This window comes from Thermochaetoides thermophila, assembly GCF_000221225.1.
Source record: "Thermochaetoides thermophila DSM 1495 unplaced genomic scaffold scf7180000011816, whole genome shotgun sequence".
NCBI lineage: Eukaryota > Fungi > Ascomycota > Sordariomycetes > Sordariales > Chaetomiaceae > Thermochaetoides > Thermochaetoides thermophila.
The window spans coordinates 421611-435945 of NW_006383032.1; the positions used below are offsets into that span (position 1 = coordinate 421611).

Sequence of the window (14335 nt, forward strand, 5' to 3'; positions counted from 1 at the left end):
CATTCGTATCCAATCCAAACCGCATCAATTATGTTACCGACACCACAGTCTCTCAAACACCCTCTATTGCCCAACCTAAACCCTTTTATGCTAGTACACTATCCGATAAGAATCAAAAGGAACTACAACACCTACACATGCCCATGCCCCTGCTCCACCATATCACCCAACAAATGCTGCTCCCATCTTCCCGAATCCGCCTGCCGTTTCCTCCTCCGCATCCGAAACACCCCTCCAAACACTCTCCCCAACCATCCCGCTATCCCGCCCCGCCGTCTAGGTAGATGCCATCTACCCGAACCACCGCTCCCATCCCATGACTCCCTCTTCCGATCTTTGAACGCATCCCCGTCAAATGATTGTAAATATTTGTCGAAAAGTCGGGGGACAACCACCCAAGGGATCAACAACCTCGCCCCCAGATCCACGCTATGTCCTAGCAAAGCCCACACGATAAAAGCCCATTCTACCACATCCACCTTCTCCGTACCCGCTGTTGTCACCCGAGTAGATGTGTACAGAGCCATCAGCGATATATGAACCGCGTCCCAGACCAATCGGACCTCTACACCCGGGTAGACGAAGAGTTGGATCAGAAACAGAGAATGGAGGACTAGTTTGGTGATTAGGCATGCCTTGGCGAGAGAGTTGAGCGTGTAGAAGAGGGTTGCGCAGATGGCGATGGCCAGGCCGACGGAGCCCGAGGCGACGAGCCCGTCGATAGCGGTTATGGTTAGGATGGCGGTGATCGGGGTTATGGCGTCGGCGAGAGAGGGACGTGTTGAGAGGGGATAGGGGTACGCGGCGGGTTCTATTCAAGCGTGTTAGTACCAAGGGGTGAGAGGAGAGAGGGAGGGAAAAGGGGAGTCGGCTTACCTCGCTCGATGACGATCTGCCATGTCGGTGGGAGCGGTTGGGCCGTGAGGATCGGGCCCGGTCTTTCCAGCGGCGTGGAGCACACCGAGCTTAAGGGGTCGCCGGCACCGCCGCCGGGCAACCGAGTGACTGTCATCGGACAGTCGTAGATTGTCCTCAGCAAGCCGCATTCATACCGCCCAAATGCCGCAGAGATGTCCCCGCTGAGATAATCCGTCGACCTCTTGCTCGAAATCTCATCGCTCAACGCGTTCCCCTCCTCATCCTCAACCAGCTCAAACGAGTCATCGTACCCCTCGTCCAGGTTATGGTTATACACTTTCTTCACCCTTGTCACGACCCTCCGCACGCGGAATAATGCCCCCGCATAAACCCTCGGTATCGCATCCAACCCTTCAATAAAGAGGCCCTCAGGTCGGGCATTAAGTTCCGGATCGAGCTGAATAGCGATAATATACGGCCCAATCTCCGGCGTGGCAAATTCATCCCCCTCGCTCCGATGCAGCTCGATCGCGTAGCGTTCCCCCGTCGAGACATCCCTGACCGTGAACGTCGAACTGGAAAATGGATCCGGCGGCCCGGTGCAAACCAACACCGCCACTTTCTTGCGACTGACACAATTATTCGGCATGTACATATCATCGCCAACGACCCTAAGATTGGTAAATGTCGACCCGAACGCTAGCCTGTCCCTCGAAGGATACACCGGCAGCCACCGGTCGCGATGATTCCTCCCCGGCTCATGCCGCAGCCCAAACAAGTTGAATAAAAGAGACACGGGAATGCCGTCCATGCTCCTCAGAATACACGCCATCCGATCCGACGATTTCGGTAGCCTCATAATCGGCTCGGAGTTGAACCCCAACAGATTAGCCATGATAATCGGCATATCTCCCGGCATGGACGTAGACCTTTTGCTGAGCTCGTTCCAAACTTGCACAAACAACGTGCAGAAGTCGGGTGCGAGGGCACCCTCTCCAAAAACAGTTTTTTCGGGCTTGATGCCGTTGGAGAAAGCTGAACGAAACTCCTGGTTCAGGGAGCGCGTCATGCTGGCCATGAGGGCGGTGTTAGCGTCGAAGTCGATGATGGGGGCTCTGCCGTCCAGTGGTTGGAAGGAGCCTGCGCCGGAGGATTTGCGCGACAGGAGTATCTTGATTTGGCCGATGGGATGGGTGAGAGCCGTTAGGAGGGGGGTTTGTCGGCGCCGGGGAGGGAGAGGGCCTGAGGTTAAAGCCTTGGGGATCTGGGGGAAGAAGGCGTCGAAGGTGCCGTCGGCACCCTGGACCTCACAGGCTGAGGCTAGAGCTGCTTCTTGGAAGGTCCAACACCGCCCGAACCAGGGGCTCACGGCGAACCTGGAGAATTGCTCGAGGATATCGGACTCATGTACCGAAAGCGTCTCTAGCTTCGAATCCAGCACCAGAATCCTATCAGCAGCCTGATACACCGCAGGGAGCTTGTTGATGGCTTGTATTCTCAGAAACGCAGTCGGTCCCTCTTTCGGCGGCATGCACAGGACATCAATCCAGAGATACTTCGGCCGTCGGGGAGTGGCCGTCTGGAATCCCATATCAAGCGAGTTGAGCAGGTTAAAGTCCGAGTCACGAGCCCCGTGCCTCGACAGTGGTTTGAGGTTGCTTAAATGCGCATACAGTCGTCGTAACTGACATTCCGGCAAGGCATTCGCATACTTGTTGCCAATCCCAGCCGACCACACATGCGACACCACGACGAACCGCGTGCGAGCAGTCATCCTCACCACCTCGATCCGAACACCCGTTTTGGTCGGGCGAAGCCGAATGAGCGGAATACCGCCGGCCTCGATGATGGCGCGAATCTGGTCCATCGGCGCGACCTTTGGCTGGCAAATACAGCCGAAGTGGACATGTCGCGGAACGTACTCGAACAAGTCTGCATTCGTCGCGATGCATTCCCCGTCGGTACAGTTGTCATGGTTCACTTCCTTCGAAAAGACTCGATACAGTCGAGTAAAGTAGTAAGCATTGGCGTAATTAAAGGACGTGAGGACCTTTCGCGCCAGATAGGGACACCAGCCGCGCAGAAACATTGCCTCGAGCAAGACTTGCGTGCTGGGACTGTAGTTCGGTTTCCCTTGGGTGTCAGTCGCAGGTAGAAACTCCCGACGCATGCGGTCGGTCGGCGAAGGCCATGGTTTCGAATAGTCATCTGCGTCATAGTCGGCCAGATCGTAGAGAAGACCTCTCAGGGCGGTACACAGAACCTTGACAGATAGTATGATGGAAGGTATAGGCTTGATATGGCTCTGCGAGACCTTATCAAAATCTTCCGCGAAGCGCAAGACAGACTCGAGGAATCTCGCATGTTGAAAGAGCACCATGCGCCAGCGCTGATACCCAGCAGCTTCGCCGTCCACAGCGGCACGGCTCGCCACCTCAGCAACATGCGCAGCAACCCATTCATTCAGTAACGGGATCAGCGGCTTCGCCGTGACGGTGCACTCGTCGCTGTTATCATGGAACTGCTCGTAATCGATCGGCCTGCCGAGGAACTCGGATATCGTCCCAAAGTAGAGCCACGACTGAACGAGCGCGGCGAGACGCGGGGCGGGTAAGCTAGCCCATTGATCGCCAAAGCCGTGGACCTTGGGGAAGTCCCAGAAGTAGGAGCCAAACTGGTAAGGGGCGTCAGCAACGAAGGGGATGTCAAGAGGCCCAACGCCAGACGATGGGTGAGGGAGAAAGTCCATGATCAATTGGACTTGTTATGAGTAAGGAAAGCCGTTGGCGACGTCAGTGGCTGCGGGGCGCAAACGACGCTCCATGGCTTGGGTACGCCGCTACCTCATCGAAGCATGCGATGAGAGCTCCAGCTAGCTCCCAGTCCACAGCCAGCTCGACGGAAGTCCGAGTGGCTACCGTCAAGGGCTTGCGGATGGATGCTGGCCAGTGAGAAGGGAGAGATAATTGTCACAGAGGTTCAAGTGTAGATAGTGAGCGACAAAGAGATAGGTGTACGGAGCCAGTCACACCAGGACACCAGGTTCTGGGATAGAGGCTTGTTTCTCAAAAAAAAAAGCAAAAAAAAAAAAAAAACAAGCGAGTATAGATAGGTGATAGAGAGCCGTTGGGCTGGAAACGGTTGGCGACAAAGAATGGAGACGGGGAAAAAGCAAGCAGCAAACGCAAAGGCGGCAGGCCGGTAGCAGACGCGGGGCACCAACACAACAAGCCGAGAGCGAGAGAGACGCAACGTAGGGGCCGAACCCGGACGGCGGAGTACGGAAGCCAGGGGTGTGGGCAATAGGCATACACCTGCAGACATGCAGTCAGCAGGCTCACGAGTCTGGGGAATTGGGGAAAACAAGCGACTCTAGCGAGGAGATTACGACTATGTTGCAGGGTGTTGGATGCTTTGGCGCCTTGTAGGTGGCGAGGACGGCGTGGTTTTGGAAGCGAGTCCTCAACTACCCCAAATTACATGGCCTTGCGCAGGCACTTGTACCATGCAGGACAAAGATCACGTAGGCAATGGTTGGTCCTTAGAGACCTGTTCCTGCGCGCCGGCGCGTCTGCGTTACCTTTTTCGTTGGATAGATGAGGAGGGGCTGAGTTTCTCGAGGAAGATGGATGAGAAGGTTCTAGGAACCTAAACTGAATGTCGACAGACCTTGGGCTTGGGGCTGTGAGACAGCACTGTCAGAGTTGTTCGCGATGGAGCGCTGCTAATGAGATATTGCAGATTGCAGTCAGCAAACGATGATACATTGGCCCCCAGGTTGAATTACACCCGCTTCTCAACATCCGCAGCCCTCTTGTCCTCACCGTTTGCACACCAAGAAAATATAGGGAGCTCGAGGGTTGAGCGGCTACTGCTAGGCGTGTATAGATGCGCGAACCAACTGGGAGTTCCACATAACCTTCACGCCTACTGCTTTCCAGTTCCCGTTTCCGGCTGTGCCACAAGTATACAGGCGCTTAAGTGCAGGATCCCACGATGTGACACTAAATCCTTATGTTTCTGGAGGAGACGCGACTAAAAAGGATAAGCGTCACCGGCCGAAAACGGATCCCTTTCGTTCCCGCTGTTAGAGATACCGTTTACAAACGGAGTCAAACGGAATAAATCAACAGATGGTACTTCACAGCAACGACCGTGTCGTAGGGCGTACGGCAACGCCGTTGTGACCGAGAATGTGTGTTAAATGTTTGCTGCAATAAGGCGTATGATAAGGTCGCCTTGAAAGCTTTTCTGAGACACTGCATCAGAACTTCTGGTAAAGTCGGCTTAGAACAGGAGAAATGGTGATGGAAATGAGACCCAGGCATGTCAAGGGATCGGGCCTGAGGCTGATATCACTAACGTAAGTGTAACGGCAATGGCCCTATTCTTACCCTTAACGTTCATTCACTGGCTGCAGCTTTGTAGTATCTTGCAAGCAAACCTCGGAGTTCGAGCTTGATCCAACCTTAACCGTCGATAAGATTGAAGTGACAGCTGAGGACCACCTTATGCTTCTGGACTTGCTATGTAGAGGAGTGTTGAGAAGATATCCCTGCAACCCAAAAGGCCCAGATCAATCTTTCCACGCAACCACTGATTCTAGCGGGATCTGGGTTCAGGCTGAATTCTCTGATGGGCCTCCGTTAGGATCAAGTTCACATCCAACTCCCTCGGCGCCCTGATAATCCGAAACAAGTATGTCTTGCTGCCACAATCACAGTAGAACGAGAAGAGTGATAAAAACCGACCCTCATGACTGGCCGTTGGGAGTGAGGGAGCCATGGTATGTTAGCCCCATTTCATTATGTATGTGGCCGCTAACGTTTGAGTTTATGGTCTTGGTTTTACTGTCTTTCCTGTCCCATACCAGATGCCCTACGATTCTAAGATTTCCCTAGCAAAATGCACCACGTTCTTGCAAAAGCAAAATCTTCCGTATACATAACCCGAAAATACTTCTCTTCACTTAACTCTCTATTTTGCTGCAATTTAACATGGTACAGTCGGAACTGCCTCGCGCATGAGAGCTCGCTTGAAAACCTAGACCTAGAAGAGGGATGACGTTTGATCTTTCCTGGCTGTCTACTAGCCCTTTTGTGTTGTTGTTATGTTATGAACAACACAAGGCATAAAAAAAAGGAAAGGCCTAACTTGTAAGGAAAAACAAGGTTGGAAGCAAACCGGCCATCCAGGAAACAGTCACTCAAATCCCAGTGATGGTCAACTTGCCAAGATTGATAATAGACTGTGCAGACATGAGAATCACCTTCTGAAACAGTGATAGTCACTACGGGAAAATGATCAGCATCATATATGTAAGGAAGTAGCTAGTCATCTGCTAGAGGACGTCTACGAGGACTCCTAGTTAGCAATACAAACAGCTGCTTACCCAAATCGAAGACCACAGTGTTGAATATCCTGTGTGAGAACTTCTGTCTCTCAGATTCCATAGCCTAGTCACTACCTTCGCGCCCACCTCAGTAGGCATGGAATCGTCACAACTGGCATTCTCTTTAATGGAGATCTCAGCCTAGCTCATTTGGAACTTGCCCCTCACTTACGCTTCGCTCAGAGCCAACTTCGCTTAGAAAAATAACACAATATCCTTCAACTGCTAAGTAAAAATAAGGCAATCTCTACCTCCAAACGATGTAGCTTACAAACTTATTCATGAGGATGAATGTAACGCATACGATAGGATTTTTCCTTCAGAGGATCAAAGATATCATGTAACTTCCGAACATCTTAGAATCTTAACAGGAGCGAGACAGTCTAGAGTCTGGAAAGAAAAAGCAGGGCAACACCATCCATGTGTATATGAAAGAAATGAGACTGTTATAGATTAGCCAACCAAGAAATATCCGAAGGAATGACATTAGTCTAAGATTGGTAGTGACTATCCCATTGACCTAACTCGGCCATCAGATAAGAGAGTTTTGAACAACCTTCGTATCACCATTCTCTGCAGCGTGACTGAGCGGCGTTTAACCATACTTGCCTTGTCGGTCTGGACCAACCTCCGCTATTGGATAACAGAGCTTTAACAATCTCTGTATGACCCATCCCCTGCAGCCCAACTCAGCGGCATTTGGCCTCTCTCGTCTTGTCGCTCTCTTTATGTAAGCAGTGTGGACCTTGCATCTCCGTCCATCGAAACGTTCGACGCCCGAGTTCTCTGCAGGCCGTCGGATTTGGGACTAACGGTGTCGCCACGTGCTATTGCCTGAAATATGAGTATAGCCGATCTCAAACATCGTTCGGTCCGAACGGTACATACTGTGTCGCAAACTGCCGTTAAGTGCCAGGGGGCGGCGTGGGGGCCGAGTGATGAAGACAACCACACTAAATACAATCACGATATACAGCTGAGCCAGTAGGGAGACTGACGATGCTATTCTGGACATTCTGTGACTCGTAATCTGTAAAGATACACAATATTCCGTTCATCATATCCAATACGAGTTAAGTATACTATGAAAAAAAAAATCGTTCCAAGAGTTTTACACCTACATTCATCGATGAACCAAGGGGAATCACAAAACTCCAAGTCTATCCAATCGTCGCCGAAACAATACCAAGCCATGCATAACCAAAGACAGATGAGCGAAACCAAACACCGACCCCGCTAAGTAACCAAGCAGCAAAACCGAGCGAAACATGAAGGGACACCCTGACGCCGGCCACCTCACTCTCACCGAGAGAGAACTAAGACACCCTACTTAAGTACTTACAAAGGCCACTCACTTCCCCGAAAGCGTCCCCGCCAAATTCATACTCGCATACGTGTCCTTCAACCAGTCCTCACTAAGACTCTCCCGTCCATCAACCCCCGGCAGCCTTATCTGCGGCGGCAGCTGCTGCTGCGGTTGCGACGAGGCAGGTCTCTGTTGCTCTTGATATCCTTGGCCCTGGCCTTGGTCCGCAGACGACTCCATTGGTGGTGGTGGTTGTGGTGATGATGATGATAATGATATCCGCCGCCGGTTCTGTTCATCAGGCAGCTCGTAAGCATTTGTTGGAAGGGTGGGCGATGAGCCCATGTCATCACCATTCCCACTGCCACTACTGGTCTGGTTATTGGTATTGGTAGTAGTACTGACCTCACTGATTTGTGGCAAAGTAGGGACGCGATCGTCAGCAGGCATCTCGACTGGTCCAGAGGACGGGGGAAAGTCGAACTGGAAGTCTAGCTCGCGATGTTCAGGGATTTGAGGGGCGTGCTCGACATTTCGTAGCGAGCTGCTCTGTCCATGAGGGACGCCTGCACTCGAGCTGCGGAAGCTAGTCAGGCTACTGCGATGGTGGTGATCACTATCAGCCCCTCCTCCCATGCCATGGGTCGACGAGGACTGGTCGCCTGAGCTAGTACCCGGCGGATGCCCGACACTGACGCTGCCAGTGGCATGGTGGCTGTGGCTCGAACCAAGTATGTCGCGGTCCATATCCTTGATGGCGAACTGGGCGATGGTGCGCAGCTTACGGGTGACCCAGCCGGCGAGGATCTTGCCGCGCTGTTTCTCGCCGAGACGGCTGCGCGGGAAGTCGCCTCGGCTGACGAAGGCGACGATGTCGACGACGATTTGGTGCTCGTTGAGGATGGCGTTGACGATGACGGGGACGAGCGAGGCGAGGTAGGCTTTGCGGGCTACCTCGACCAGGACGACGACCAGGCCGCCTGCTTGGAAGACCGCGCTGTGGCAGGTTAGTCAACCGTCAACCGAGCCAAGGAGAATTTTGAACCTACCATCCACCCGGAACAATATGTCGATGACATCTCTCCACGGAAGCCTCGATATCCATCGGGAAATGATTCAACCCATTCACCTCAAACGTTTCCCCAATACTCCCTAGCACAAACAGCACTTGCATATCCACCAACGCCCCTCCCGGCCCAATAGGCCTCCTTACACTATGCAAGAACCCCAAATCCCCCGTCCTCACATACCTTATACTCGGATCCTCCACCGTCCGTCCCTCAAACCTCTCCACATCAAACGGATCCTTCGACCCATAAAATGCTTTCACACACGCCTCGGAATCAACCCAAATTTCTCCGTACTCCCCCTCACTGCACAGCATCCGACTCTCCGGATTCACGATCGCAATCTGCGTCGACACAGGCACCATCCCTGAGTCCTGCACCAACAGCGCCTTGGGATCGCGCTCCGGATCCGTCAAGTACACCAATCCCCTCCGCAACGCCTTCGGATCGAGCCAGAGCTCGATCGGCTCGATACACATATACGACCGCGACGCAATCATCGGGTTGAGCACATGGGAATAGACCGTATTAATCGCCGTGCGATCCAACCCCGTCGCCGCAAAATGCATTCGCACTTTCTGGAAAACATCCACGCGGGGCCGGCCATCCGCAGTAATCATCATATTCTTCAGCTCGTGCAGCGTAAACCCCTTCCCGGGCATCATGTTCATAGCATGATCCAGCATCTGGGGCGTAGCATACGTGTCTTTGATCTTGTACCTCGACAAGATAAGGAACAAGCTCGCCGGGTTCTGTGCGAACTCGACCGGCGACAAGAGGTAGGTCGGCGTGCCGATGTAGATGCCCATCAGGCAGGTGTGGATGAAGCCTAGGCCGGTCGTGCTCCGCACGCAACCTAGCACCGGCCGCGAGCTGGTCATTTGGCAGGTTTCCTTTTGGACTTTGCACATGCCGAGGATGGTGTCGTGCCCCAGTTGGACGGCGATGCGCCTCTGGTCGGGCGTCCAGTAGGTCCAGATTACGACGGGGTAGCCCGGCTGTGTCCATGCTGGGTCCATGGTGATGTTGTTGTCGCGGCAGCCTGCGTTCTGCTTGGGCGGCTTGCTCGTGTTGTACATGTTCGGGAGTTGGACCTTGAGGACTTGTGCTGTTTGCTTGATGTGCTGGGCGATGGGTTTCTGCTTGAGGAGGTGGTCTACGTCTTGGTTGACTAGGATGGCCTTGACCTTGTAGTCAGCGATGAGATGCAGGAAGGCCGGGACGTCTTCGTGTAGACGGTTGGAGTCCATGGGCGCCACGGGTATGACAACCAGGCCCAGGCTGATGCAGGCGTGCACAGCGAAGACAAACTCCTCGGAGTGCGTATACATGAGAACTACATGATCTCCTGCGCGCAGCTTGGCCTTGTTCTTCAGGTAAACCGCCACCGCAGCGATCTTGAGATCAAGCTTCTTCCACGTCACGCCTTTGCCTTCCTTGCCGCGGCCATCGATGGTGCAGTAGGAGAGCTCATCAGGCTGCCTCGCAACGCGCCACTGAATCAGATCAGTAATGCTGGTGAAATTGTTAAGCGGTGTCGACGTCCGGTCATCGATGACAACCTCTCTCCGGTCAATACCCGAGTACTGCTTATCCGCGCCAGCAAGCAGCTCAGTACGCGAGTTGGACGCCAGAGGCGACCAGATGCCGCCCACAGGGTCGATGCCAACCGGCAGGTTGAGCACCGCGTGCTCAACGGCAAACTTGACGTGCACGCACTGGAGGTTACCCAAATCAAACTCTCTCCGGCACAGCATGTTACCGATCTCCCTTCTGCCGTTCTTCAACACCCTCGGCAGAGCATTGGGGGCGGTGATCATGACGCAGTAAACCCTCAAATTATGTTCCTGCATCAACACGTCCATACACCTCTCAGCCAGGGAGTCAAGCAACGCGGTATCCAGCTGCCTAGGAGGACCGCCGTTGGTGACCGGCGCCGTCGACGCGGCCGGGGACTCGAGCACCACAACCGGAAGATGTTCGTCATTGACAAACACGTCAAAGGCCGAGCAGTCAAAGATCTTGGGCACATTGCGCATGATGCTGACAACAAGATGCTGCACGAAGTAGTAGCGGTACTCGGCGTTTTCGGTGCCGTTCTCAACCCACTCGACCTTTTGCCGGATGCGGTCCTCGTACAGGCCGAGGACGTACACCTTGCCTTCGATGACGGTGCCGAGGAGACCAGTACGCAGGAATTCTGGCTCGACAGGAGTAGGCGTCGGATTGCCTGGCTCGAATTTGTAGGGTCGGGCATGGAAAATCTGCTCGGTGTGTTTGGGCAGGACCCAGAAACCTCCTGATAATGAAGGCGAATCGACCCAGATCTCGCCGATGGTGTTGGGAGAGGAGAGCAGACAAGTCTCGGGGTCGACGACGGCCAGCGTGGCGTCGGGAATGGGATAGCCAAAAGCGCCGACGCGAATCGTGGATGGGTCATTGGCGCGCTTGTTAACCTCGTCGCCAATGGCAACTACCATGACCTCATTCTGCTTGAGGGCTTCTCTATCCAGTAGAACCTCCCCCAAGTCATTCTTGGTAGGCTCCTCGGTAGTGGCTGTCGTACCCTGTCCGAGGAGCGTCGAAGGACCCGTGGAGGCCGTCTTCTCCTTCTTATGCTTCTCCTTCTCTTTCTCGTCCTCTTTGTTCTCCTCCGAGGGTCTGTTCAGCTTCAGAAGACAGCCCATGCGTTCCTCACCGCCCAGCCAATCGCGCACGCTGATTACCATGCCGCCATGCTCAGGGAGACAGAGCATCGGGGCAATGACTTCGCGCGGGCGTGCATTCCTGAGAGGTCGGAACCAGCGGTCGGCGAGGAGCTCGTTAAACTCGCAGTCAACGGTGAGAGTGTCAATCAGACAGAGCTTGACGCTGGAGAAGCTGGGCTCCATGCCCTTCTTGAAGTTCCTGGTCGCCATAGGGTCGGTCTGGTAGTTGTAGGCAGTCCACTTGAGGCCGGGATAGTCAGCAACCAGAATGGTCGGCTTGTACTTGGTGATCAGATGGGCATAGAGGCCGGGCGTCTCGACAACCGTATTCTCGACCCAGACCGTGGTATGGCCGCCATAAACAGTCAGCAGAACGCCAAGGATCATGCCAATGCCCTGACGAGCATCCAGGTAGGAGAGGAAGGTCTCAGAGCCTGGACTGTTCCTAATCAGCTGGCCGTTCTTGTCGCGAAGAGTCTTGCTGAAGGTATCCGGGGGACCGTTTCCGGGAGCCGAAGAGATGATGGCGCTGAGACAAGCCATCTGGTGCATGATGGTCCGATGGCTAAGCACAACACCCCTCAGATCTCCAGTAGGGGCGCGCGAGAACTCGATGTAAGCCAGGTCTGGTGGCGCCAGCGGGGGCATGTCCTCCTTCTTCTTGGGATGATAGCTGCCAAACTCGTTCGTCTTCCACCATTCGACTCCCTTGGGCCAGTTTAGCTTCTGAGCAGTGATGTCGCGCTGGAAGGTCTTGAGGTTGTTATCCGTCGTCAGGGCCAGGTGGGCCTGGGTAGTGGTCAGGATGAAGTTGAGTTTTGCATAGTCCTGGAACTCGTTGACGGGCACTGCGACGACACCGGCAATGAAGCATCCAAACAGCGCGATTGCAAAGTCGATGATTTCCGAGTCGCGGTAAACCAGGGCGACGCGATCGCCGCGATAGAGCGAACTTTTATCTCGGATCACCTGGGCGACCTTTTCGGCCCTCGATGCGAGTTTGTCCCATGTGATGGAAGCAATCTCCTTACCCTTATTGTCCAGAACCCAATAAGCCGGCGACTTCTCGTTGGTGCGACCGCGATGTCTCAGAACGGCCGCGATGTTGTCGAAAGTGGACATCGGAGTGTTGGCATCGTGGGGATCGTGGATCGCAAAGGGGATGTCGCGGGGCTCGAGAGGCATCTGATACTGAAGGGCGTCCGGAGGAGGGGGGAGCTCACTGGTGTTGATCATCGGGGGAGCCATAGCCGCTGTGGGAGAGAAGGCCTCTCCCGACGAATACCGATGAGGACCACCGTACTCTCCAGGGGCGCCCGAGTCGTAACCTTGCTGCTGCCCGGCAAAGTCTGAGAAGTAGCCCTGGGAATCCAGGAGAGTGCCGTGTCTGCTGTCATAGTGCTGCGTAGGAGTTGGCTCGCCGTAAGCAACATGCTGGTCGGGATTAAAGGCGTAGTTTTGCGACGCCATGGTCGCAGTCCGGCCCTGGTCTTCTTGGAAGGGCCCGGTTTCTAGGAAGAGGGAGCTGTGTTGTCTCAAGTTGGGACGTTCCTCTGCGGCATGCCCACCGGGGGCCAAGAGGTTCGCAGGATGCTGATCAGGGTTGGCAACATACAATGATTGCGGACGGTAATCTATCGATGAGGAGATAGAGACGGGTCGGGCATCGGCAGGGGGTTGGTTCGCATTGAGAGCGGCGAGAGAAGTGGCACGAGGATCTTGATTGGGAGCAGAGGAGGGTTCGTCTGGGTTATGGATGCGAAGCTCACCCAGCTTCTGCTGCAAGGCAGCATCAGTGAGGCCATACTGAGATAATAACTGCGTACGTCTCTTCTGGTATCCTTTCTGAGTGATATCTCCTTCCTGGTCACCCAAAATGTCAGCCAAAGGACCTAGCGGCATGGCACGAGCGGAACTGCGGAAGACGGTAGAGCGAACAGAAGGCTGACCGCAGACCACACGCACCAACACTACGCATGAAAAAAAAAAAAAAAACCACGGACAATAGAACGGGAAGGGTGCCCGATTTGGGGTTCGGGTCACATCAACGCACCTCGAGCTCCTTCTCCAGCTCATCCAGCTTTTCGCGCAGTTCTGGGTTGAGTTCGGCCATGGTGACCGTGTCTGGCGTAGCGCCGGTTTGTTATTTCTTTTCTTTCAAACGTACTACACACGAGGGTTCGCGTTTGAGGGATCGGGGTCAACGAAGGGCGCACAGGTGAAGCGGCGCAACGCTTAATGGATGTAGTAGACAGCGATAGGGCAGTGGTAGGGCTAGACGAGGGACCAGCACAGCCAACGAGTCAATGACGACGAAGGAATATTCCTGAACCCAAAAACAAATTTCGCGATTTCGCGCTCGATCAACGATAGGATGTCATAAAAGCGATCGGCTCGGGAAGCGCCCCCGGTCACGATGGCCTATCAGGCTGACAGGCAGTCACAAACACAACAGTCTTCAACAAGCCGAGCAGCTTGTGACGTAGGATGGGACGATGGAGTCAGTTGAGTCCAGGGGCTTGGTCGAGGAGTCGCAGCAAGCAAGGATGTCGACCGATCCTTGGATGGGCCACTTTGGTGGGGCACGGTGGAATGTTGAAAGCCAATCAGCATCGCGGGAAGACGCAGTCCCTGTTCTGTCGTGGACCGTGACCCCTCTAAGACGCATTTCGCGTGTCCGTTTGATGAGTGTGAGAGAGAAACGTGTTTTGGTGAGATGAGATGGATTGTGACAAACACTTCCCTGGGAAGCAAATGCTTTTGTGCTTTCGCTGATTATCTTACACAGTTCTGATATCATACAACTATCTGTATCTTGACATCTGACAGACTGCATCTGGTTTGTGCGAGGGGAACTCGGTTGGGCGTGGAGCATTCCCCTCTCCAATGAGAGGAGGATTTTTTGGCTGTCTTTGAAACGGGCGCCCTGGTGCCGCGGCCATTCCCCTCATGTGTCGGACTATGGAGGCCCGGTTTCTTTGCTTTGTTCTGACCTCGGGGATCA

The 14335-nt window shown here is 54.1% G+C and overlaps 2 protein-coding genes across 2 annotated transcripts; both read right to left on the minus strand.

Moving 5' to 3' along the window:
• Positions 1 to 466: 466 nt before the first annotated feature.
• CTHT_0022190 (uncharacterized protein) lies at positions 467 to 3607 on the minus strand (the record flags this gene model as incomplete). The annotated part of the gene is made up of 3 exons (XM_006692623.1): positions 467 to 493; positions 564 to 811; positions 877 to 3607. The coding sequence occupies 3 exons, from the start codon at positions 3605 to 3607 to the stop codon at positions 467 to 469; spliced, it is 3006 nt and encodes a 1001-aa protein (XP_006692686.1).
• A 3994-nt stretch (positions 3608 to 7601) lies between these two features.
• Positions 7602 to 13444, minus strand: CTHT_0022200 (uncharacterized protein; the record flags this gene model as incomplete). Its single annotated transcript, XM_006692624.1, has 3 exons — positions 7602 to 8553; positions 8807 to 13194; positions 13385 to 13444. 3 exons carry the CDS (start codon positions 13442 to 13444, stop codon positions 7602 to 7604), a joined length of 5400 nt encoding a protein of 1799 aa, XP_006692687.1.
• Positions 13445 to 14335: the final 891 nt, after the last annotated feature.